General features: G+C 48.9%; 2 protein-coding genes across 2 annotated transcripts in view; both read left to right on the forward strand.

Annotated features, from left to right (window-relative positions):
- The window catches only part of ttc27 (tetratricopeptide repeat domain 27), a 135,090-nt gene extending 126,781 nt beyond the window's left edge, over nt 1–8,309 (forward strand). Inside the window, exons 19-20 of the mRNA XM_078404657.1 lie at nt 425–525; nt 8,123–8,309. Coding sequence (XP_078260783.1) covers nt 425–525; nt 8,123–8,248 — 227 coding nt within the window. The 3' untranslated portion in view covers nt 8,249–8,309. The remainder of the gene's footprint in view (nt 1–424; nt 526–8,122) is intronic.
- banf1 (barrier to autointegration nuclear assembly factor 1) lies at nt 424–24,216 on the forward strand. Its single transcript, XM_078404677.1, has 3 exons — nt 424–525; nt 22,141–22,284; nt 24,070–24,216. Exons 2-3 carry the CDS (start codon nt 22,159–22,161, stop codon nt 24,214–24,216), a joined length of 273 nt encoding a protein of 90 aa, XP_078260803.1. The 5' UTR covers nt 424–525; nt 22,141–22,158.
- Nucleotides 24,217–24,992: the final 776 nt, after the last annotated feature.

Consider the following 24,992-nt stretch of genomic DNA (forward strand, 5'->3'; position numbering starts at 1 on the left):
CCATGATGCAACCAGTCAACGTGCTCTCTACCGTACACCTGTAGAAGTTCAAGAGAATCCTCTCTGACAGACGAATCTCCGTAATCTTCTCAGGAAGTAGAGGCGTTGATGTGCTTTGTGTTTAGTTTAGTTTAGAGATACAGCGCGGAAGCCGGCCCTTCGGCCCACTGGGTCCACGCCGACCAGTGGTCCCTGCGTATTAACACTATCCTAGTGTTGGGAGTCACTTGGGAGTAGTCTGGCTTGGTGAGATTGTTTTCTCCCGTTTACCATTGTATCACTTTGTAAAAAGGCATGAAGAGCATCAATTACTGAACTTTATATTGTTTTCTCATTTCTCCAATATCTAATCAGAGTGTAATGCAAACTAACACTGGAGCTGTGCCTTAATGAGTTGTTTGTTTTTGTGGGATTTTATTTGTAGTGTCCATTAAATGCAGCGAAAACCAAACTAACCATCAGGAGTCTATGCAGATGCTAACGTCAGCCCGTCTCAACCTGCGTGGCCTGTCCACCAAAGCACAGGTAGGACTCATCAAGTTTCTTTTGTCAGCTTTAAGGCGCTGATTTTTTTGTTTTGTAGCGTTGAGCAGCACAGGGACAGTGTTCATTTGCGTCCAAGTCATTAATATATATCACTAACAGCAGAGGTCCCAGCACAGATCCCTGCACAACTCCACTGGTCAGATTCCACTGAATGGCTTCATCCTGAGACCCCAGCCTGCTCTCTGCCCACGATCCACACTTGGCCCCGGACCTCAGCCCGCTCTCTGCCCCCAGCCCGCTCTTGGCCCCGGACCTCAGCCCGCTCTCTGCCGCCAGCCCGCTCTCTGCCCTCAGCTCACTCTTGGCCCTGGGCCCCCAGCCCGCTCTCTGCCGCCAGCCCCTCTCTGCCCCCAGCCCACTCTCGGCCCCGGACCTCAGCCCTGGACCCCCAGCCCGCTCTCTGCCCAAGATCAACACTTGACCCCGGACCTCCGCTCCCTCTCAGCCCTGGGCTCCCAGCCCGCTCTTGGCCCTGGGCCCCCAGCCCGCTCTCTGCCCACGATCCACACTTGGTTCTTGCCCCCAACATCTCACTCTCATCCCTGGTCCTCAGTTGCAGCCTTCCAGCCCACTCTCAGCCCCACCAACCCCCCCCCCCCCCTGGCTAGCTCTGGGCTCCGGCCTGCTCACGGTCCCACTGTCAACCCTGGTGCCCAGCTGGTTGTCATGTCTAGTTTGGGAGGCCTAATATTTGGCATGTTCTCCAACAGCGAAAGGCCTGGCATTGAGAGAAAGGTTGTTGCCTTGACACCAGGTTACGAGGTTCTCAATCTCCCTCCTGTACTCCGTCCCATCATTATTTGATATCTGGCCCACTATGGTGGTGTCGGCTGCAAATTTGTAAATTAAGTTGGATTTGTGTTTGGCTGCACAATCGTGGACAGGTAAGGAGTAAAGATGGGGTCTGAAAGGGGTAATAGAGATGTGCGAGGTCCAACTTTTTATAAAGAGGGCATTGAGTGCCTGGAACGTTTGTGGTTGAGACAGATTCATTAGAGGTGTTTAAGAGACCTTAGGACAGATGTGTAGATTTGCAAGGAATGGTATATGGATTATGTACAGGCAAGCATCATGTTCAACACAGACATTATGGGCCGAAGGGCCTGTTCATTATGCTGTAGGTTCTATGTTCTATCTCTCTGTCAAACGAAGCGTATAATGATTGCTGGGTACTGTTTGGTTTTGTAGATGATGGAATATTTTGATGGAGACAGCTTACAACTTTGTGCTGCATTTTTTACTTCAGAGTAATTCACAGGGTAATCCAATGCTACTTAAGTAGGGAAGGCAAGATATTTATACTCCAGGATTTCTTTCATTGTCAATCTTGCAAATTTCTTGTGTCATTGCCATTTCTTGCCATTTAAGTTCAAACTTGCAAAGGCTATGTTTTTTTGCTTATGCAATGCATTTTTAAATATATTGATAAAAATATTTGATATTTTAAAATCCAGGAAAGTTATTTGGCCAAAAGCTGCTTAGCAGTGCAATGCTAATCAAATCCTGCTCACTCATTGTAATTAAAGTGCACCCATGGTAGCCTGACCCCTAACGGTGCTGGCTCCAAGGGCCAAATAGCCTCCTCCTGCACCGATTTTTCTATGAGATCCCTTTTGGAGGCAATGCCTGCAACCTCAGGATTCCATCTGGCCACTATTGAAACTATTGAATGGCTTATTTCCAGAAATATTTCCAAGTCTTTTTGTACATAGAAATCTTACAAAAACAAATAACGTACTTACTCATTGTAATTAATCCTAGTATTTCGAAGGAGAGGATGAAAAATAGATTAAACAACTGAATGGAAAAGCTGCAAACTGATATATATATTGTGTGTATATATATATATATATATCAGTTTGCATATATACACCGATCAGCGAAAACTTTAAGACCACTGACAGGTGAAGTGAATAACATTGATTATCTTGTTACAGCTGTCAAGGGGTGGGATATATTAGGCAGCAAGTGAACAGTCAGTTCTTGAAGTTGATGTGTTGGATGCAGGAGAAATGGGCAGGAGTAAAGACCTGTGCGACTTTGACAAGGGCCAAATTGTTATGGCCAGACGACTGGGTCAGAGCATCTCTGAAACGGCAAGGCTTGTGGGGTGCTCCCGGTCAGCAGTGGTGAGTACCTACCGACAGTGGTCCGAGGAGGGACAAACCACAAACTGGCGACAGGGTGTTGGGCGCCCAAGGCTCATCGATGCGCGAGGGCAACGAAGGCTACCCCGTCTAGTCTGAACCGACAGAAGGTCTACTGTGGCACAAGTCACAGATAATGTTAATGGTGGTCACAAGAGGAATGTGCCACAATACAGTGCATCTCACCCTGCTGCATATGGGGCTGCACACGGAGAACCAACAGCATATTATGCAGGTGGTCGTAATATTTTGGCTCATCAGGTCATAATGTTTTGGCTGATCGGTGTATATATATATATATATATATATATATATATATATATATATATCAGTTTGCATATATATATATATATATATATATATGTATATACAGTAAAGGACAGTAAAGGTCATTCAGTAGATCATCAACTTCCGTAGGTCACATAACGGGGAATATGCCCCGATCTCTATCAACGGGGACAGTGTGGAGAGAGTGTCCAGCTTCAAGTTTCTGGGCACTCACATTTCGGAGGTCAAGAAGGCACAACAAAGACTGTTCTACTTAAGAACACTGAAAAAGTCTGGTCTACCCCAACAGCTGCTGACGACCTTCTACCGCTGCACCATAGAGAGCATCCTAACGCATGGCATCCCTGTGTGGTGCCTCAGCTGCACGGAGGCAGAAAGGAAAGCTCTACAGCGGGTAGTCCATAAAGCTCAGAGGGCCATCGGAACACAGCTACCAGACTTGGAGGGCATCTACAACACACGATGCCTCAGAAAAGCCACCAGCATCCACAAAGACTCTTCACACCCCTGCAACAGTCTGTTCGAACTCCTTCCATCGGGCAGACGATACAAGGCCTTCTATGCCCGCACCTCCAGACTCAGGAACAGCTTCATCCCCAGGGCCATAGCTGCTATGAACCGGTCCTACTGAGCCGGATGGCCACAACGCATAGATCAACTTGCACTTTACCCTGTCCAAAACTGTTTAGTTTCGTTGGGTTGCTGCTGTCTAAATTACCTAAATTATTGCATCGTATGGGAGGCGCATTCCCAATCTCGTTGTACCCCTGGGTACAATGACAATAAAGATATATTGTATTGTATTGTAAAGGTCGGGAGAGCAGCAGCAGCAGAAGGAAGACCGTTGGCTGAAAGTAAGTGTGAATTGCAGGTAAAAGTCCGTTTAAAAAAGAGCACCAAAGGGGCGCGAGCAGTCATTCAGTGAAGCGCACATCTCCCAGCTAGTCAGAGGAAGGAGGATAGGAGTGAGTGCAGGGATTGGCTGATCAATTAAATTAGAAGTTTGGTAAATTGGTCAATTAGTAAATTTAGTGACTGATATAAACAAGGCTTGCACAAGGGGTGGCCCTGTGGAGGGAAGTGCCCTGTGAGAAAAGTGTGAGTCTTTTTGGCTGCGAGTCTTTGGTGAGGAGGCTGAGGTGAGGAGGATACACTTGTTTTTGGGCCTGATTTGTTTTTAGACACTAAAGTAATGGCGGACAAGTTGGTGCAGTGTGTTTCCTGCAGGATGTGGGAAGGTAGGGACTCAGCTGGAACTTCTGGGAGCTACACCTGCAAGAACTGTGTCCAGGTGCAGCTCCTGAATGGACGTGTGGCGGAGTTGTAGAAGCAGCTGGATGACCTCAGGGCCATCCGGGAATGCGAGAGTTTCCTGGACAGGACCGACTGTGAGGCTGTCACGCCAAGAGTCCAGGTCGAGTGAAGGTGGGAGACCGTTTCAAAGGGGAGTGAAGGTGGACTACAGGAGACCCCAGTGGCTGTGCCTATTGCAAACAGGTACACCCCCTTGGGAGCTGTCGGGGCAGAAGGCGCTTCCAGTCCGAGCGGTAGACAGGTTAGTGGCTCCAATCCAGGCAAGGGGACTCGACTGGGGAGACCGAAGTCAGGCAGAGCCATAGTAGTGGGTGACTCTATTGTCCGAGGTACGGACAGTAGATTCTGTGGCGGCAGGCGGGACTCGAGGATGGTCTGTTGCCTCCCTGGTGCCAGGGTTCAAGACATCACGGACCGGCTTCAGAACATCCTAGCGAGGGAAGGCGATCAACCGGAAGTAGTTGTGCACGTGGGCACGAACGACGTCGGGAGGAAGAGGAAGGAGATACTGCAACGTGAGTTTAGAGAGTTAGGAAGAAGACTGAGAAGTAGGACGTCGAGGGTGGTTATCTCTGGATTGCTACCTGTACCTCGTGCTGGTGAGGGCAGGAACAGAGAGATCGGGGATATGAATGTATGGCTGAGGGGCTGGTGCAGGGAGCAGGGATTTAGGTTTCTAGACCCATGGGATCTCTTCTGGGGTAGGGGTGACCTGTACAAAAGGGACGGGTTACACCTTAACAGCAGGGGGGCCAACATTCTGGCAGGCAGGTTTACTGGTGTTACACGTGTGGGTTTAAACTAAGTAGTGGGGGGGAGGGGTTGATAAATTGGGAATATGAAGATGGAGTTAAAGGGGAAGCGAATACAGGAGAAATTGCAAAGGACTCTCGAATAAATGGGAAGGAAAGTTCTAGATGGGATAAGAGAGTAAGGTCAGGGGCAATGGTAACCGTGTGAGAGGGGAGGTGAATACCGAAGTGAAAGTGTTGTATTTAAATGCGCGAAGTATAAAAAATAAAGTATGATGATGTGGGAATTACAGAGACATGGCTACAAGAGGACCAGGGCTGGGAACTGAATATTCAGGGGTACACAACGTATAGAAAAGACAGACAGGTGGGCAGAGGGGGTGGGGTCACTCTGTTGGTAAGGAATGATATTCACTCCCTTGCAAGGGGTGACATAGAATCATGAGATGTAGAATCAGTATGGATAGAAATGAGGAATTGTAAGGGTAAAAAGACCCTAATAGGAGTTATCTACAGGCCCCCAAACAGTAGCCTCGACATAGGGTGAAAGTTGAATCAAGAGCTAAAATTGGCATGTCGCAAATGTAATGCTACGGTGGTTATGGGAGATTTCAACATGCAGGTAGACTGGGAAAATCAGGTTGGTAATGGACCCCAGGAAAGCGAGTTTGTGGAGTGCCTCCGAGATGGATTCTTAGAACAGCTTGTACTGGAGCCTACCAGGGAGAAGGCAATTCTGGATTTAGTGTTGTGTAATGAACCTGATCTGATAAAGGAACTCAAGGTAAAAGAGCCATTAGGAGGCAGTGATCAAGTTTTACTCTACAAATTGAAAGGGAGAAGGGAAAATCGGAAGTGTCAGTATTACAATATAGCAAAGAGGATTACAGAGGCATGAGCTGGCTAGATTTGACTGGAAGGAGGCCCTAGCAGGGAAGATGGTGGAACAGCAATGGTGGGTATTCCTGGGAATAATGTAGAAGCTGCAGGATCAATTTATCCCAAAGAGGAGGAAAGAATCTAAGGGGAGTAAGAGGCACCCATGGCTGACAAGGGAAATCAAGGACAGCATAAAAATAAAAGAGAAGTATAACATAGCAAAGAAGAGTGGGAAGCCAGAGGATTGGAACTCTTTTAAAGAGCAACAGAAGATAACTAAAAAGGCAATACGGGGAGAAAGGATGAGGTATGAGGGTAAGCTAGCCAATAATATAAAGGAGGATAGTAGAAGCTTTTTTAGGTATGTGAAGGGGAAAAAAATAGTCAAGGCAAATGTGGGTCCCTTGAAGACAGAAGCAGGGGAATTTATTATGGGGAACAAGGAAATGGCAGACGGGTAGAACCGGTACTTTGGATCTGTCTTCACTAAGGAAGATACAAACAATCACCCAGATGTTCTAGTGGCCAGAGATCCTAGGGTGACGGAGGAACTGAAGGAAATTCACATTTGGCAGGAAATGGTGTTGGGTAGACTGATGGGACTGAAGGCTGATAAATCCCTAGGGCCTGATGGTCTGCTTCCCAGGGTACTTAAGGAGGTGGCTCTAGAAATCGTGGACGCATTGGTGATCATTTTCCAATGTTCTACAGATTCAGGATCAGTTCCTGTGGATTGGAGGGTAGCTGATGTTATCCCACTTTTTAAGAAAGGAGGGAGAGAGAAAACGGGAAATTATAGACCAGTTAGTCTTGCATCAGTGGTGGGGAAGATGCTGGAGTTAATTATAAAACGAAATTGCGGAGCATTTGGATAGCAGTAACAGGATTGTTCCGAGTCAGCATGGATTTACGAAGGGGAAATCATGCTTGTCTAATCTTCTGGAATGTTTTGAGGATGTAACTAGGAAAATTGACAGGGGAGAGCCGGTGGACGTGGTGTACCTTGACTTTCAGAAAGCTTTCGACGAGGTTCCACATAGGAGATTAGTGGGCAAAATTAGAACACATGGTATTGGAGGTAGGGTACTGACACGGATAGAAAATTGGTTGGCAGACAAAAAGCAAAGAGTGGGTATAAATGGGTCCCTTTCAGAATGGCAGGCAGTGACTAGTGGGGTACCGCAAGGCTCTGTGCTGGGACCGCAGCTATTTACAATATACATTAATGACTTGGATGATGGGATTAAACGTACCATTAGCAAATTTACAGATAATACAAAGCTCAGTGGCAGTGTGAACTGTGAGAAAGATGCTATGAGGTTGCAGGGTGACTTGGACAGGTTGTGCGAGTGGGCAGATGCAGTTTAATGTGGATAAGTGTGAGGTTATCCACTTTGGTGGTAAGAATAGGAAGGCAGATTATTATCTGAATGGTGTCAAGTTAGGAAAAGGGCACGTACAACGAGATCTGGGTGTCCTAGTGCATCAGGTACAGCAGACAGGTACAGCAGCATGCAGGTACAGCAGACAGTGAAGAAAGCCAATGGAATGTTGGCCTTCATAACAAGAGGAGTTGAGTATAGGAGCAAAGAAGTCCTTCTGCAGTTGTACAGGACCCTAGTGAGAGGGCTATTGAGGGCGTGCAGCGTAGGTTTACTAAGTTAATTCCTGGAATGGCGGGACTGTCGTATGTTGAAAGACTGGAGCGACTGGATACACTGGAATTTAGAAGGATGAGAGATCTCATCGAAACATATAAGATTATTAAGGGGTTGGACACGTTAGAGGCAGGAAACATGTTCCCAATGTTGGGGGATTCCAGAACAAGGGGCCACAGTTTAAGAATAAGGGGTAGGCCATTTAGAACTGAGATGAGGAAAAACTTTTTCAGTCAGAGAGTTGTGAATCTGTGGAATTCTCTTCCTCAAAAGGCAGTGGAGGCCAATTCTCTGAATGCATTCAAGAGAGAGCTAGATAGAGCTCTTAAGGATAGAGGAGTCAGGGGGTATGGGGAGAAGGCAGGAACGGGGTACTTATTTAGAATGATCAGCCATGATCACATTGAATGGTGGTGCTGGCTCAAAGGGCCGAATGGCCTCCTCCTGCACCTATTGTCTATTGTCAGCAGAACTGACAACCGTTAAAATCTTTAACTTTCTTGTGTTTTTCTTCCCCTCTTTGTTTCTTGCCTTACAGCAACTTTATATTGACATTGCTTCGGGTGAAATCCAGAGTGAAGTAGCTGATGAGAAAAAGACAATGGACAATTTGATTCTGCAGCTTGACGAGCTCGGCAACCAACTGAACAAAAGGAAGAACTGAATCAAATTGAATCGAAGAAATAACGTTGATAAACATTTTCTGTGAAACTTTATTGACATTGCAATTGTATTGATTAAATAAAATACTACTTTTACATATTTTCAGCTCAAAGATATATTTGATATTGTCCACATTTTTTCCAGGCACTCTGTGGTTGAGGCTATAACGATACGTTTGATCAGGACTTGTGGGCATCCTCACTATAACAGCAGTTATTGTCAGCTCCAGATTGTAATGGCCTGAACTGAGCAGTTTGCTCAGCTAAGAGTCAACTTTCTCACTATGACACTGAAGTCACAAAATTCTTCTGGAAGATTTGGTAGGTTTATTTGCCTGAAATACATCAGTCAACTAGTTACAATTATTTTTGATACTTAATTAGTTTTGTTTTATCAGAATGAGATTTTTTATTCTGATTTATTCATCTCTTAAATACAAATTCCCTTAGCAGTATGATATTATTTCAAAGTTAGACACAAAGTGCCCGACTAACTCAGCGGATCAGGTAGCATATGTGGAGAACATGGATAGGTGATATTTCACAGAGTGCTGGAGTAACTCACAGGGTCAGGCAGCATATCTGGAGAACATGGATAGGTGACGTTTCATAGAGTGCTGGAGTAACTCAAAGGGTCAGGCAGCATCTCTGGAGAACATGAATAGGTGACGTTTCACAGAGTGCTGGAGTAACTCAAAGGGTCAGGCAGCATCTCTGGAGAACATCAAATTCTCCACTCCCCTGACTCACTCTAACCTCTCCCCTCCTGAACTTCCAGCCCTCCACTCACTCTGCAACAACCCTGGCTTGAACACTCTGAAACCCGCTGACAGGGAAGGTGCTGTGGTAGTGTGGCGTGCTGACCTCTACCGGACCGAGGCCAGACGACAACTCTCAGACACCTCCTCCTACTTATCCTTGGACCATGACCCCACCGACGAACACCAGACCTTAATCATCAGCACCATCACGGACCTCACCATTTCCGGCGATCTACCCTCTAATGCCTCCAAATTTATCGTTCCCCAGCCCCGCACGGCCCGATTTTACCTCCTACCTAAAATCCATAAACAGGACTGTCCCGGCAGACCCATTGTTTCTGCCTGTTCATGTCCCACCGAACTTATTTCCACCTACCTCGACTCCATCCTATCCCCCCTGGTTAAATCCCTCCCCACCTACGTCCAAGACACCTCACATGCTCTCCATCTCCTCGATAACTTCCGGTTCCCAGGCCCCCACTCCCTCCTCTTTACCATGGATGTCCAGTCACTCTACACTTCCATCCCCCACAAGGATGGTCTTGAAGCCCTCCGTTTCTTCCTCGACCGTAGAACCAGCCCATCTCCATCCACTAACACTCTCCTCCGCCTAGCAGAGCTGGTTCTTACCCTCAACAACTTCTCCTTTGACTCCTCCCACTTCCTCCAAACCAGAGGTGTAGCTATGGGCACTCGCATGGGCCCTAGCTATGCCTGCCTCTTTGTCGGGTACGTCGAACAATCCCTGTTCCAGGCGTACACCGGCCCCATCCCCGAACTCTACCTCTGCTACATCGACGACTGCATTGGTGCTACCTCTTGTACCCATGCAGAACTCACTGACTTCATACACTTCACTTCCAATTTCCATCCTGCTCTTAAATATACTTGGACTATCTCCGACATCTCCCTCCCATTTCTGGACCTCACCATCTCCATCACAGGAGACAGACTAGTGACTGACATCTATTATAAACCCACTGACTTGCACAGCTATCTGGACTACACTTCTTCCCACCCGTCCCCTGCAAAAAGTCTATCCCCTACTCCCAATTCCCCCGTCTATGCCGCATCTGCGCCCGGGATGAGGTGTTTTACACTAGGGCATCAGAGATGTCCTCATTCTTCAGGAAACGGGACTTCCCTTCTTCCATTATAGATGAGGCTCTCACTAGGGCCTCTTCTATATCCCGCAGCTCCGCTCTTGCTCCCCCTCCCCCCATTCGTAACAAGGATAGAATCCCCCTCGTTCTCACCTTCCACCCCACCAGCCAGCGTATCCAACAAATCATCCTCCAACATTTCCGTCACCTCCAACGGGACCCCATTACTGCCCACATCTTCCCATCCCCTCCCCTTTCTGCGTTCCCTCCGTAACTCCCTGGTCCACTCGTCCCTTCCAACCCAAACCACCCCATCCCCGGGCACTTTCCCCTGCAACCGCAGGAAATGCAACACCTGTCCCGGTGAGACAGAGGTTTACCTACACCTCCTCCAACCTAATCTATTGTATCCGCTGCTCTAGATGTCAACTTCTCTACATCGGTGAAACCAAACGCAGGCACAGCGATCGTTTTGCTCAACACCTTCGCTCAGTCCGCCTTAACCAACCTGACCTCCCGGTGGGTCAGCACTTCAACTCCCCCTCCCACTCCTAGTCTGACCTTTCTGTCATGGGCCTCCTCCATTGTCATAGTGAAGCCCACTGGAAATTGGAGGAACAGCACATCATATTTCGCTTGGGCAGCTTGCAGCCCAGCGGTATGAACATTGACTTCTCCAACTTTAGATAGTTCCTCTGTTCCTCTCTTCCCCTCCCCCTTCCCAGTTCTCCCTCTATCTTCCTGTCTCCACCTATATCCTTCCTTTGTCCCGCCCCCCTGACATCAGTGTGAAGATGGGTCTCGACCCGAAACGTCACCCATTCCTTCTCTCCTGAGATGCTACCTGACCTGCTGAGTTACTCCAGCATTTTGTGAATAAATACCTTCGATTTGTACCAGCATCTGCAGTTATTTTCCAACACTCACTGGAAAACATGGATAGGTGACGTTTCACAGAGTGCTGGAGTAACTCAACGGGTCAGGCAGCATCTCTGGAGAACATGGATAGGTGACGTTTCACAGAGTGCTGGAGTAACTCAAAGGGTCAGGCAGCATCTGTGGAGAACATGGATAGGTGACGTTTCAAAGAGTGCTGGAGTAACTCAGCGGGTCAGGCAGCATCTCTGGAGAACATGGATAAGTGACATTTCACAGAGTGCTGGAGTAACACAGCGGGTCAGGCAGCATCTGTGGAGAACATGGATGGTGACGTTTCCCAGTGCTGGAGTAACTCAGCAGGCCAGGCAGCATCTGTGGAGAACATAGGTGATGTTTCACAGAGTGCTGGAGTAACTCAGCGAGTCAGGCAGCATCTCTGGAGAACATGGATACGTGATGTTTCAGACTGATGTTGTGAGGGAGTAGGGTCGGTGCGGTGGGGGGAAGTTGGAAGCAAGAAAAACATTAGACCAAATCAGGGCTGGCAACAGATGACCTCAGGCAAGGTGGTTCCTTGAATGGGCCGATTATTGGCGAGAGACGGTGTGGGAATGGGAAGAGGAGTTAAAGTGGTTAGCAGTCTCTGTCTCACGTGGAAGGACTGGGGGGCTCGCTGGAAGGAGTCTCCATTCCTTTCCGCCTTCCATTGACACTGCTTCCACCACAACTCGGCACGGTGGATGCCAAACACACGCTTGGTCCACCAACGCCTACTGGATCTCCAGGTTGCTAAACACTTTAACTACCCATCCCATTCCCACACTAACCTTTCTGTTCTGGGCCTCCTCAATTGCCTGAGTGAGGCCACATGCAAACTGGAGGAACAGCACCTATTTAGTTTGGGTAGCTGACAACCCAGCGGTGTGAATATTGAATTCTCAAATTTTAGGTAACTTCTATATACACCGATCAGCTAAAACATTATGACCTGGTGAGCCAAAACATTATGACCAACTGCCTATTCTGCTGTTGTTCCTCCGTGTGCTGCCCCGTATGCAGCAGGGTGCGATGCACTGTGTATTGTGACACATTCCTCCCGTGACCACCATTAAAGTTTTCTGTGACTTGTGCCACAGTTGTCCTTCTGTCGGGATAGCTTTCGTTGCCCTCGCGCATCGATGAGCCTTGGGCGCCCAACACCCTGTTGCCAGTTTGTCCCTCCTCGGATCACTGTCGGTTGGTACTCACCACTGCTGACCGGGAGCACCCCACAAGCCTTGCCGTTTCAGAGATGCTCTGACCCAGTCGTCTGGCCATAACAATTTGGGCCCTGTCAAAGTCGCTCAGGTCTTTACTCCTGCCCATTTCTCCTGCATCCAACGCATCTACTTCAAGAACTGACTGTTCACTTGCTGCCTAATATATCCCACTCCTTGACAGGTGCCATTGTATCAATGTTATTCACTTTGCCTGTCAGTGGCATGTTTTGGCTGATCTCACTCAGCAACAAAAGCTTTTCACTGTACCTCGGTACATGTGACAATAAACTAAACTCACTCTAACCCTTCACAAGAATAAAGGGGAGGCCATTTAAAACTGAGGTGAGAAGAAACTTTTTCACCCAGAGTTGTGAGTTTGTGGAATTCTCTGCCAGAGGGCAGTGGAGGCCAAATCACTGGATGAATTTAAAAGAGTTAGATAGAGCTCTAGGGGTAGTGGAATCAACGGATATGGGGAGAAGGCAGGCACGGGTTACTGGTTGTGGAGGATCAGCCATGATCACAGTGAATGGCGGTGCTGGCTCAAAGGGCCGAATGGCCTCCTCCTGCACCTATTTTCTATGTTACATTTGTGAAGATTTTTCTGCCACAGGTTTGGCTCGGTCAGAAGTCCTTTGTTTTGAAGTCGCAGGTTCTAAGTTGAAGTGCAACACCAGGATTTGACAACAGAATCCAGACTGACACTTGAGAAAGTGATAAAGATGGAGGTACCGTGTTTCAGATGAGATGTTAACTGCAGGTCTCAGATGGTTATTCGGTAATAATTACCGAGGATCACCAGAATAGATCATTTGTGCTTTATCAAATTACAGTTTTGTGGAGCTTGGAACATTTCATACATGATAATGTGTCGGGAGGAACTGCACGTCTGCGGTGAGTCTGGAAGCTTCTGCCTCTGCACATTACACACCACGGGCCATGGAGGCGTGAGTGTGGGCCGAGCCCCGCCCGGGGTGGACATTACTGGGCCTCTCCCCGCCCCCAGGCCGGGCTGCAGGGACACTTTACTGGGCCTCTCCCCGCCCCCAGGCCGGGCTGCAGGGACACTTTACTGGGCCGCCCCCAGGCCCACAGGCCGGGCTGCAGGGACACTTTACTGGGCCGCCCCCAGGCCCCCAGGCCGGGCTGCAGGGACACTTTACTGGGCCGCCCCCAGGCCCACAGGCCGTGCTGCAGGGACACTTTACTGGGCCGCTCCCCGCCCACAGGCCCCCAGGCCGGGCTGCAGCAACACTTTACTGGGCCGCTTCCTGCCCACAGGCCGGGCTGCAGGGACACTTTACTGGGCCGCTCCCCGCCCACAGGCCGGGCTGCAGCAACACTTTACTGGGCCGCTCCCCGTCCCCAGGCCGGGCTGCAAGGACACTTTACTGGGCCTCTCCCCGCCCCCAGGCCGGGCTGCAAGGACACTTTACTGGGCCGCTCCCCGCCCCCAGGCCGGGCTGCAGGGACACTTTACTGGGCCGCTCCCCGCCCCCAGGCCGTGCTGCAGGGACACTTTACTGGGCCGCTCCCCGCCCACAGGCCCACAGGCCGGGCTGCAGGGACACTTTACTGGGCCGCCCCCAGGCCGGGCTGCAGGGACACTTTACTGGGCCGCTCCCCGTCCCCAGGCCGGGCTGCAGGGACACTTTACTGGGCCGCTCCCCGTCCCCAGGCCGTGCTGCAGGGACACTTTACTGGGCCGCCCCCAGGCCCACAGGCCGTGCTGCAGGGACACTTTACTGGGCCGCTCCCCGCCCACAGGCCGGGCTGCAGGGACACTTTACTGGGCCGCTCCCCGTCCCCAGGCCGGGCTGCAAGGACACTTTACTGGGCCGCTCCCCGCCCACAGGCCGGGCTGCAGCAACACTTTACTGGGCCACTCCCCGTCCCCAGGCCGGGCTGCAAGGACACTTTACTGGGCCGCTCCCCGTCCCCAGGCCGGGCTGCAAGGACACTTTACTGGGCCGCTCCCCGCCCCCAGGCCGGGCTGCAGGGACACTTTACTGGGCCGCTCCCCGCCCCCAGGCCGTGCTGCAGGGACACTTTACTGGGCCGCTCCCCGCCCACAGGCCCACAGGCCGGGCTGCAGGGACACTTTACTGGGCCGCCCCCAGGCCGGGCTGCAGGGACACTTTACTGGGCCGCTCCCCGTCCCCAGGCCGGGCTGCAGGGACACTTTACTGGGCCGCTCCCCGTCCCCAGGCCGTGCTGCAGGGACACTTTACTGGGCCGCCCCCAGGCCCACAGGCCGTGCTGCAGGGACACTTTACTGGGCCGCTCCCCGCCCACAGGCCGGGCTGCAGGGACACTTTACTGGGCCGCTCCCCGTCCCCAGGCCGGGCTGCAGGGACACTTTACTGGGCCGCTCCCCGCCCCCAGGCCGGGCTGCAGGGACACTTTACTGGGCCGCTCCCCGCCCCCAGGCCGGGCTGCAGGGACACTTTACTGGGCCGCTCCCCGCCCCCAGGCCCACAGGCCGGGCTGCAGGGACACTTTACTGGGCCGCTCCCCGCCCCCAGGCCGGGCTGCAGGGACACTTTACTGGGCCGCTCCCCGCCCACAGGCCGGGCTGCAAGGACACTTTACTGGGCCGCTCCCCGTCCCCAGGCCGTGCTGCAGGGACACTTTACTGGGCCGCCCACAGGCCAGGCTGCAGGGACAATTTACTCGAGCACGAACCCCCCTGCTCCTCCACGTCGCCTCGGCCGTTCAGCGCCATGCCCCCGGCACGTGACGGCCCGCTGCCCGGGTCACGTGGGAGGCGGCGGCAAGAGGTCCTGGTCACGTGTGGGGGGTCGTTGCCCATGTGACTGGGGTCACGTGTGTGGGGCGGTGCGTGGTTTGGGCGGGAAGGTGCGAGCCTCGCGCTCCGCCGGCGCCCGGTGAGGAGGAGAAATGGAGGCGGCGAGATGAGGGGTGGAGGGATAGGATTGGGGGTGATGGGATGGGATGGGGGGGAATGGGATGGGGTATGGGGGTGATGGGATGGGGGCAGGGGGAGGGGGGTGATGGGATGGGGGGGATGGGGTGGGGGGGTGATGGGATGGGGGTGATGGGATGGGGGAGGGGGTTGATGGGGGGGTGGGGGGTGATGGGATGAGGTGGGGAGGGATGGGAGGGAAAGGGTGCAAAGAGGGAGAGGTGAGTAGGGAGGCCTGAAGAGAGGGAGGGGGTGAGAAAGGGGGTGAAGGAGAAAGGGAAGATGGTGAGAGGAGGTGGAGGGTGGGAGAGAGGGAGTGGTAAGGGGCAAAGATAAAGGGAAGGGAGGATGAAGGAGAAAGGGTAATGAGGGAAGGGGGTGGGGGGGAGAGGGTGAAGATACAGAGAGGTGAGGGAGGGTGAAGTGAAGAGGGAGGAGAGGGGTGAAGGCGAAAGGGTGACGAGGGAAGGTGGTGAAGATAGGAGAAGGTGTGAGAGGGAGGGAGGGGAGGGTGAAGTAGGGGGTGAGGAGGGAGGAGTGCATGGAGAAGGGATGAAGAGGGAAGGAGAGGATGGGTGGGAGGGTGAGATGGAAGGGAGGATAAAGAGGAGGGGGTGAAGGGGGGGTTGAGGAGGGAGGGATGGGATGAAATAGTGGGTGAGGAAGAAGGAGGGAGAGGTGAGGAAAGGATGAGGAGAGAGGGAGGGGAAGGATGAAGGGAAAAGGGTGAAGGAAGAGGAACGGTGGTGAAGAAAGTGGGAGGGGTTGGGATGAGGGAGGAAGGGATGGTGAGGGAGAGAGGGAGCGGGTGAGGGGAGGAGGAGAGGGATGAGGCGAGGAAGGCATCTGTTCTGCGTAAATGCCGATCTTGTGTATGAGCCTGACGACCAGTAAGGTCCTGGGGTGTGATAAAGTCTAGGTAACACTGCAGCTTCTATTTGGCTTCCACACTTTTCCTGGGCACATTCTCTTAATGCAAATCGCATGAGGAACAGAAATCAATCACTTGCATTTGATTACAGAAACTTCCAACAGAAACCATGTCACTGATGAAAGAGTCAGAAAATTATTGTGTCAGGTTTCAGTATCCAGTTTTTCAGACTAAACAGCCAGTATTGGACTGTATATTGTTGTGGAATAGTCAACTTAGTTCTTCAAGAATTCTCTACCGTTCATCAAGATTTGTTTCCTACTAACTCAGTGACATTTCCTGAACTTTTTGAAACCCCTTGATTCCTTTAATATCCCAAATCTATCGGCATGGTGGCGCAGCGGTAGAGTTGCTGCGAATGCAGCGCCGGAGACTCAGGTTCGATCCTGACTACGGGCGCCATCTGTAGGGAGTTTGTACGTTCTCCCCGTGACCTGCATGGGTTTTCTCCGAGATCTTCGGTTTCCTCCCACACTCCAAAGACGTACAGGTATGTAGGTTAATTGACTGGGTAAATGTAAAAATTGTTCCTAGTGTGTGTAGGATAATGTTAATGTGCGGGTATCACTGGGCGGCACGGACCCGGTGGGCCGAAGGGCCTGTTTCCGCGCTGTATCTCTAAATCTAAAAAACCTCTGCTTTGAATTAATCTCCCTCCACAGTTCTGTGGTGGAGAATTTTAAAGATGAATCTTCTGAATGAAATCTTTCCTCTTCTCAGTACCAAATGGCCTATCTGATTCATGATTTTTCTTTCTGTCCTGGTAGATCCATTGTTTCTGCCTGCTCCTGCCGCAGTCTGAAGAAGGGTCTCGACCTGAAACGTCACCCATTCCTTCTCTCCCGAGATGCTGCCTGACCTGCTGAGTTACTCCAGCATTTTGTGAATAAATCGCACTGAATTAATTTCTACATACCTTGCCTCCATCCCATCCCCTGGTCCAATCCCTACCTATGTACAAGACATCTCACGCCCTTCATCTCTTCAATGACTTCCGTTTTCCAGGGCCCCACTGCCTCATCTTTACTATGGATGTTCAGTCACTCTACACCTCCATCCTCCATCAGGAAAGTCTTAAAGCCCTCTGTTTCTTCCTCAACTGCAAAACCGGCCAATTTCCCTCTACCTAGCAGAGCCCTTATAACATATAACATATAACAACTACAGCATGGAAACAGGCCTGTCCGGCCCTACCAGTCCACGCCGACCATTCTCCCTGACCTAGTCTCATCTACCTGCACTCAGACCATAACCCTCCAATCCCCTCCTATCCATATACCTATCCAATTTACTCTTAAATAATAAAATCGAGCCAGCCGCCACCACTTCCACCGGAAGCCCATTCCATACAGCCACAACCCTCTGAGTAAAGAAGTTCCCCCTCATGTTACCCCTAAACCTTTGTCCCTCAATTCTGAAGCTATGTCCCCTTGTTGGAATCTTCCCCACTCTCAAAGGGAAAAGCCTACCCACGTCAACTCTGTCCGTCCCTCTCAAAATTTAAAAAACCTCTATCAAGTCCCCCCTCAACCTTCTACGCTCCAAAGAATAAAGACCCAACCTATTCAACCTCTCTCTGTAGCCTAAGTGCTGAAACCCAGGCAACATTCTAGTAAATCTCCTCTGTACCCTCTCCATTTTGTCGACATCCTTCCTATAATTTGGCGACCAGAACTGCACACCATACTCCAGATTCGGCCTCACCAATGCCCTGTACAATTTCAACATTACATCCCAACTTCTATACTCGATGCTCTGATTTATAAAGGCAAGCATACCAAACGCCTTCTTCACCACCCTATCCACATGAGATTCCACCTTCAGGGAACAATGCACAGTTATTCCCAGATCCCTCTGTTCCACTGCATTCCTCAATTCCCTACCATTTACCCTGTACGTCCTATTTTGATTTGTCCTACCAAAATGCAGCACCTCACACTTATCAGCATTAAACTCCATCTGCCATCTTTCAGCCCACCCTTCCAAAAGGCCCAAGTCTCTCTGTAGACTTTGAAAATCTACCTCACTATCAACTACTCCACCTATCTTAGTATCATCTGCATATTTACTAATCCAATTTGCCACACCATCATCCAGATCATTAATGTAAATGACAAACAACAGTGGACCCAACACAGATCCTTGGGGCACTCCACTAGACACTGGCCTCCAACCTGACATACAATTGTCAACCGTTACCCTCTGGTATCTCCCATTCAGCCATTGTTGAATCCATCTTGCAACCTCACTATTAATACCCAACGATTTAACCTTCTTAATCAACCTTCCATGTGGAACCTTGTCAAATGCCTTACTGAAGTCCATATAGACAACATCCACAGCCTTGCCCTTATCAATTTCCCTGGTAATCTCTTCAAAAAATTCAAGAAGATTAGTCAAACATGACCTTCCAGGCACAAATCCATGTTGACTGTTTCTAATCAGGCCTTGATTATCCAAATAATTATATATATTGTCCCTAAGTATCTTTTCCATTAATTTTCCCACCACAGACGTCAAACTAATAGGTCTATAATTGCTAGGTTTACTTTTAGAACCTTTTTTAAACAAAGGCACAACATGCGCAATGCGCCAATCTTCCGGCACCATCCCTGTTTCTAATGACGTTTGAAATATTTCCGTCATAGCCCCTGCTATTTCTGCACTAACTTCCCTCAATGTCCTAGGGAATATCCTATCAGGACCTGGAGACTTATCCACTTTTATATTCTTCAAAAGTGTCCGTACCTCCTCTTCTTTAATCCTCCTAATTTCCATCACTACTCTACTTGTTTCGCTTACCTCACATAATTCAATATCCTTCTCCTCGGTAAATACCGAAGAAAAGAAATTGTTTAATATCTCCCCCATTTCTTCCGGCTCAGCACATAGCTGTCCACTCTGACTCTCTAATGGACCAATTTTATCCCTCACTATCCTTTTGCTATTGACATATCTGTAGAACCCCTTGGGGTTTACTTTTACATTACTTGCCAAAGCAGCCTCATATCTTTTTTTCGCTTTTCTAATTTCCTTTTTAAGATTCCTTTTACATTCTTTATATTCCTCAAAAACCTCATTTACTCCCTGCCGCTTATATTTATTGTATATCTCCCTCTTTTTCCGAACCAAGTGTCCAATTTCCCTGGAAAACCACGGCTCTTTCAAATTATTATTCTTTCCTTTCCACCGAACAGGGACATAAAGACTCTGTACTCTCAAAATTTCACCTTTAAATATCCTCCATTTCTCTATTATATCCTTTTCATAAAACAACAATTTCCATTTCACTCCTTTTAAATCCTTTCTCATCTCCTCAAAATTAGCCTTTCTCCAATCCAAAATCTCAACCCTTGGTCCAGATTTGACCTTCTCCATAATGATATTGAAACTAATGGCATTATGATCACTAGACCCAAAGTGCTCCTCAACACATACCTCCGTCACCTGACCCATCTCATTTCCTAACAGGAGGTCCAACACTGCCCCTTACTCTTAACAACTTCTCCTGCAACTCCTCCAAATCCAATGCGTACCCATGGGCACTAGTATGGTCTCCAACTGTGCCTGGCTCTTTGAAGGGTGCGTCAAACAATCACTGGCCTTATCCCCAAACTCTATCTCCGTTACATTGATGACTGCATCGGTGCTACCTCCTGCACCCATGTAGAACTCATGAGCTTCATTAGTTTCACCAATAATTTCCATCCTGCGCTCAATTCACTTGGACCATCTCCGACATCTCCCTACCGTTTCTTGATCTCACCGTCTCCATCACAGAAGAGAGACTATCGACTGACATCTATTATAAACATACTGACTCCCACAGCTATCTAGACGACACTTCTTCCCTTCCTGCAAAGACTATCCCCCTACTCCCAATTCCTCCATCTGCGCCCAAGATGAGGTGTTCCATACCAGGACACCTGAGATATCCTCTAGGAAACGGGGGTTCCCCTCTTCGATTATAGATTGGCCCTCAAGGGTCTCCTCGGTACCCTGCAGCTCCGTTCTTGCTCCTCCTCCCACCATTGGTCCTCACCTTTCACCCCATCAGCCGTCGCATACAGTACATAATCCTCCAACATTTTCGCCACCTCCAACGGGATCCCACCACTAGCCACATCTGCACCCCTTTTCGCAGAGATCGTTCCCTCTGCATCTCCCTGGTTAACTCATACCTTCCCACCCAGGTACTTTACCCTGCAACCGCAGGAGATGCAACACCTGTCCCTTTACCTCCTCCCTCGACTCCGTCCAAGGACCCCGATAGTCTTCAGGTGAGGCAGTGGTTCACTTGCACCTCCTCCAACCTCATCTACTGTATCCGCTGTTCCAGGTGTCAATGATATATCAGCGAGACAAAGTGCATGCTCAGTGATCATTTCGCTGAACACCTTCGCTCAGTCCACCTGGACCTACCTGATCTCCCGGTTGCTAAACACTTTAACTCCCCCACCCATTCCCACACTGACCTTTCTGTCCTGGGCCTCGTCTGCTGTCAGAGTGAGCCCCAGTGAAAATTGGAGGAACAGCACCTAATTTTTCACTTGGGCAGCTTACAACAGAGCGGTAGGAATAATGACTTCAAGTGACCCTTGCTTTCCCTCTCTCTCAATCCCTCCCCCATCCTAGTTCTCCGACCAGTCTGACTGTCCTCTTGATTACATTTTATCTTTGTATGCTTCATTGTCGCCTTCCCTGAGCTAACAACATCTATTCTACATTTTCCTTGAACTTTGTCCCTTTTGATGTCTTGTTTTCACACCTTCCATATCTGTGTCTCCATCTCCCCAGACTCTCAGTCTGAGTTACTCAGCGTTTTGTGTCTATCTTCGGTGTAAACCAGCATCAGCAGTTCCTAACATAGTTTACAAAAAAACAAACTGCTGGAGTAACTCAGTGGTCCAGGCAGCATCTCTGGAGAACATGGATGGGTGATGATTTGGTTCAGGACCTTTCTTTAGACTGATTGTAGTAGGGGGGTTGAAATGGAAGGGAGGAGGGGGGGCAGGACAAATCCTTGTGAGTGATAGATGGATACAGGTGAGGGTTTTTTGATTAAGATGTGTGAGAAAAAGAGAAGAATTTGGAGTGTTAGAATGAGCAGAGCAGCACTAGGAAAGAAATCATAGTGCCTTACACCGCAGAAGTTATAAAATTATAGTCTAGGGAGGACTGGTGTTGGGTGAGATGATGTATGGTGTGAGGAGACTTGTATGGAACAGAGGTATGAAAACCAAGTAGCCTGTTTCTATACTCATTCTGTTCATTAGAGTGGTATTTTCTATCATTAATTAGGAACAATGGGATACTTTTAAACTTGAGTGGTAATCACATTAGATGAGAGCATTAGTTCTTATCTCAAGGTTGGACAAGCTCTGCACTTGATGCATTGCCAAAAATGTGAATAGGCCTGTTACTGCTCAAGAAGTGAGTACTCGATTTGAAGTGTCTTCTCTATTATTAGTCTCTCTCCGGGTCTGCACAGTATGTAAGATGAAAATAAGGATAAATAAGAACTAAAACGTGCGCAGAATACTGCATTTTGTAGCTCAATTTCCAACTCTTAGTTTGGTGTGCTAATGCATAACCTTCTCTTGCACAACTTGTTCATAATTTACTTGTTTAGTTTATTTAATTGATATACAGCGGGAAACACGTTTCTGCCCACCGAGTCCTTGTCGACCAGTGATCCCCGCGCACTAGCACTATCCGACACACTAGGGACAATTTTACCAAGCCAGTTAACCTACAAACCTGTACGTCTTTGGAGTGTGGAAGGGAACGAGATCCCAGGGAAAACGCACGCAGGTCACGAGGAAAACGTACAAACTTCGTAGACAGCAGCCATAGTCAGGATGGACACAGGACTCTGGCACTGCAAGGCAGCAACTCTACTGCTACGTGACCGTGCCGTCCTATTCGTTTGTGAAATAACCTGAACAAAGACTATGCTGTGAGGATGTTTGTTTTTCAAAGATGCTACTGCTTCTGGTTAACCAAGTAAAACTATCACTAACTTTTGTCAACAGATTTGACAACTCTGCACAATGATTTCAACATCACACAAGCACAGGAATTTTGTGTCTGAACCAATGGGAAACAAATCAGTTTCTGCCTTGGCTGGTATTGGAACAACACTTGGGAGAAAACTGGAAGAACAAGGTTTTGATAAGGTGAGAAGGGCTATATATTCCCAGGAGAAAATGTTTGCCAGAGAAGGTAGTTGAGGCAGGTACAGTAATAACATTGGGCAGGTACATGGAGAGGAAAGGTTTAGAGGGATATGGGCCAAAGGCGGGCAAATGGGACTAGCTTAGATCTTAGGTAGACACAAAATGCTGGAGTAACTCAGCGGGTCAGGAAGCATCTCTGGAGAGAAGGAATGGGTGACGTTTCGGGTTGAGACCCTTCTTCAGACTGATGTCAGGGGAGGGGGTTGGACAAAGATCGTGGGAGGAGTCAAAGGAGAAGTTGTTGAGGGTAGGGACCTGCTCCGCTAGGCGAAGGAGAGTATTGGTAGATGGAAATTGGCCGGTTCTGCGGTCGAGGAAGAAACTAAGGGCTTTAAGACCCTCCTGGTGGGGGATGGAGGTGTAGAGTGACTGGACATCCACAGTAAAGATGAGGGAGTGGGGGCCTGGAAAACGGAAGTTGTTGAGGCGGAGAGCATGTCTTGGACATAGGTAGGGAGGGATTGGAGCGGGGGATAGGATGGAGTCGAGGTAGGTTTAGATCTTGGTCAGCATGGACGAGTTGGGCCAAAGGGCTGATTCTGTCACGTTGGGTAGAGCAGCAAAAGTCAGGGCTCGCTGAAGACCCATTACATGTGATGAAAAATCACTGGTTTAAAGCCTGAACTCTTCCCATAGATGTTGCCTGGTCTGCTGGGACCTTCCAGCAAATTCTGTATACATGTAAGAATTCGAGCATCTGACTTTTTCACTTCTGACCTAGTGTTTAATTCACTTGCCTTCTGGTTTTCATATCACCATCTTTGCCCCTCCAACCAACAGTTTCAGAGACACAAGGAACTGCAGATGCTGGAAATTTGAGCAAAACACAAAGTGCTGCAGCAACCAAAATAAAAAACGGTTGGCATTCGGGGGATTGAGAATTTGGGAAACTTGTGAGGCACAAAGTGCTGGAGGAACTCAGCGGGTTAGGTAGCATCTGTGGAGGGAAATGACCGACGTTTCAGGTCATGACCCTCCATCAGACTCTGGTCCTGACTCGAAACATCTGTTCATTCCCTCCACAGACGCTGCCTAACCTGCTGGGTTCCTCCAGCACTTTGTGCCTTACAAGTTTCCCAGATTCTCAATCCCCCGAATACCAAGCGTTATTTATTTTGGTTGCTGCAGTCTACTGCCGTTGACTAACCCATTTCCTCATCAACTGCTCACTACGTCTGTTAAACGTTAATCACCTTCCACAACCTCTTAAATGGATGCCTTACTCCCTCTTAACATTTACCTCCCTCAGGTGGAACCAGTGTAGGTGGGGAATCTTGGTGGGCATGGACCAGCCCACTTCCCTGCCGTATGACTCAAGATGTTGCATGCAGCTGAAAATAGAGATACAGCATGGAAATAGGCCCTTCGGCCCAGAATCCACACTGACCATCAATCACCCGTTCACACTAGTTCTATATCATCCCACTTTCTCTTCCACCCACTACATACTAGGAGCAATTTACAGAGACCAATGAATCTACAAGCCTGTGTGTCTTTGGGTAGTGAGGGGAAACCGGAGCACCCAGAGGAAACCCACGCGGTCACAGGGAGACAAATTTCACAGACAGCACCCCTTAGTCAGGATCGAACCTGGGTCTCTAGTGCTGTAAGGCAGTGGCTCTACCAGCTGCATCACTGCCGCCCTGTGGAGCATGTACAGTGGTTCTTTGGAAATAAAGAGTAAAATGTTAACTTATTTTAAGTATTTTCTGTTCTGTTTTTCAGGCTTATGTAGTGCTGGGCCAGTTCCTTGTTCTGAGAAAGGATGATGAATTGTTTAAAGATTGGTTGAAAGATATCTGCGGAGCCAACAGCAAACAAGCTGGACAATGTGCTACCTGTTTACAGGAGTGGTGCAATGCCTTCCTCTAGTTAGTGTATTCCTGTCTAAAGCATGATTTGGTTTACTAAACATTTTTTAATTCATCATTTCCCAGAGCTCATCTCGAGCATGGAATACCCCATCTGAAGGTACAACATGGTTCACATGCAAAATCAATCCCTCTGTTAAGACAAGCATCACAGCCAAAGAGATTGGTAGTTTCTTACTCCAGTGCTGTGCTTTTAAGGCCAGATTGGCTGTGTCCAATCTGCTGTTTAACAAAAATAGCCGCAAATCTGGTAACAGCGTCAAGGAAAAAGTTATAAATGATTGCAAATTTGATCTCCCATTCACTTTGACTATTTGCAGACAGAATCCCTCAGAAAGGTCAGTTTTCAAATACCTAGAAGCTGGTGCAAGCTTTGCTTTGCATCTGCAGCTTAACAAATCATAAGTTCATAAATGGTCCACAAAGCCGAAGTTACAGTCAGTTTTTTTCTGGAATTGTGTTTCTATGTATTTCATTAGATGTATTACATAAAGATGTAGTTGTTGAATTGACAAGTAATCTTTCGATGTTTTCTCATAAAACAAAATTTGCAACAATTGCATTGACACATTTAGATAGGTGCAGTATATCGTGAGTATTAGTGAAGGTAGAGGTAAAGACTGCCACCTTTAGATTTGTAACTTTGTAGAGTGCTGATTATATTCATTTGTGCTGCCACCAAGCTAAAGAACTGGCTTACTCTTGGAGCTGCCAATCCTTTAGCTGCTCAATGGCTTCAGAAAATATTGTTTCAAATCTTTTATACTTTGAATGTTC

This window comes from Rhinoraja longicauda, chromosome 9 (assembly GCF_053455715.1).
Source record: "Rhinoraja longicauda isolate Sanriku21f chromosome 9, sRhiLon1.1, whole genome shotgun sequence".
Lineage (NCBI taxonomy): Eukaryota > Metazoa > Chordata > Chondrichthyes > Rajiformes > Arhynchobatidae > Rhinoraja > Rhinoraja longicauda.

Excerpts from the sequence above, each read along its gene's own strand:
- banf1 (XM_078404677.1), top strand. The coding sequence starts at position 22,159 with ATGATTTCAACATCACACAAGCACAGGAATTTTGTGTCTGAACCAATG. Across the intron at positions 22,285-24,069 it reads AAGAACAAGGTTTTGATAAG|GCTTATGTAGTGCTGGGCCA; the intron begins GTGAGAAGGGCT and ends TCTGTTTTTCAG.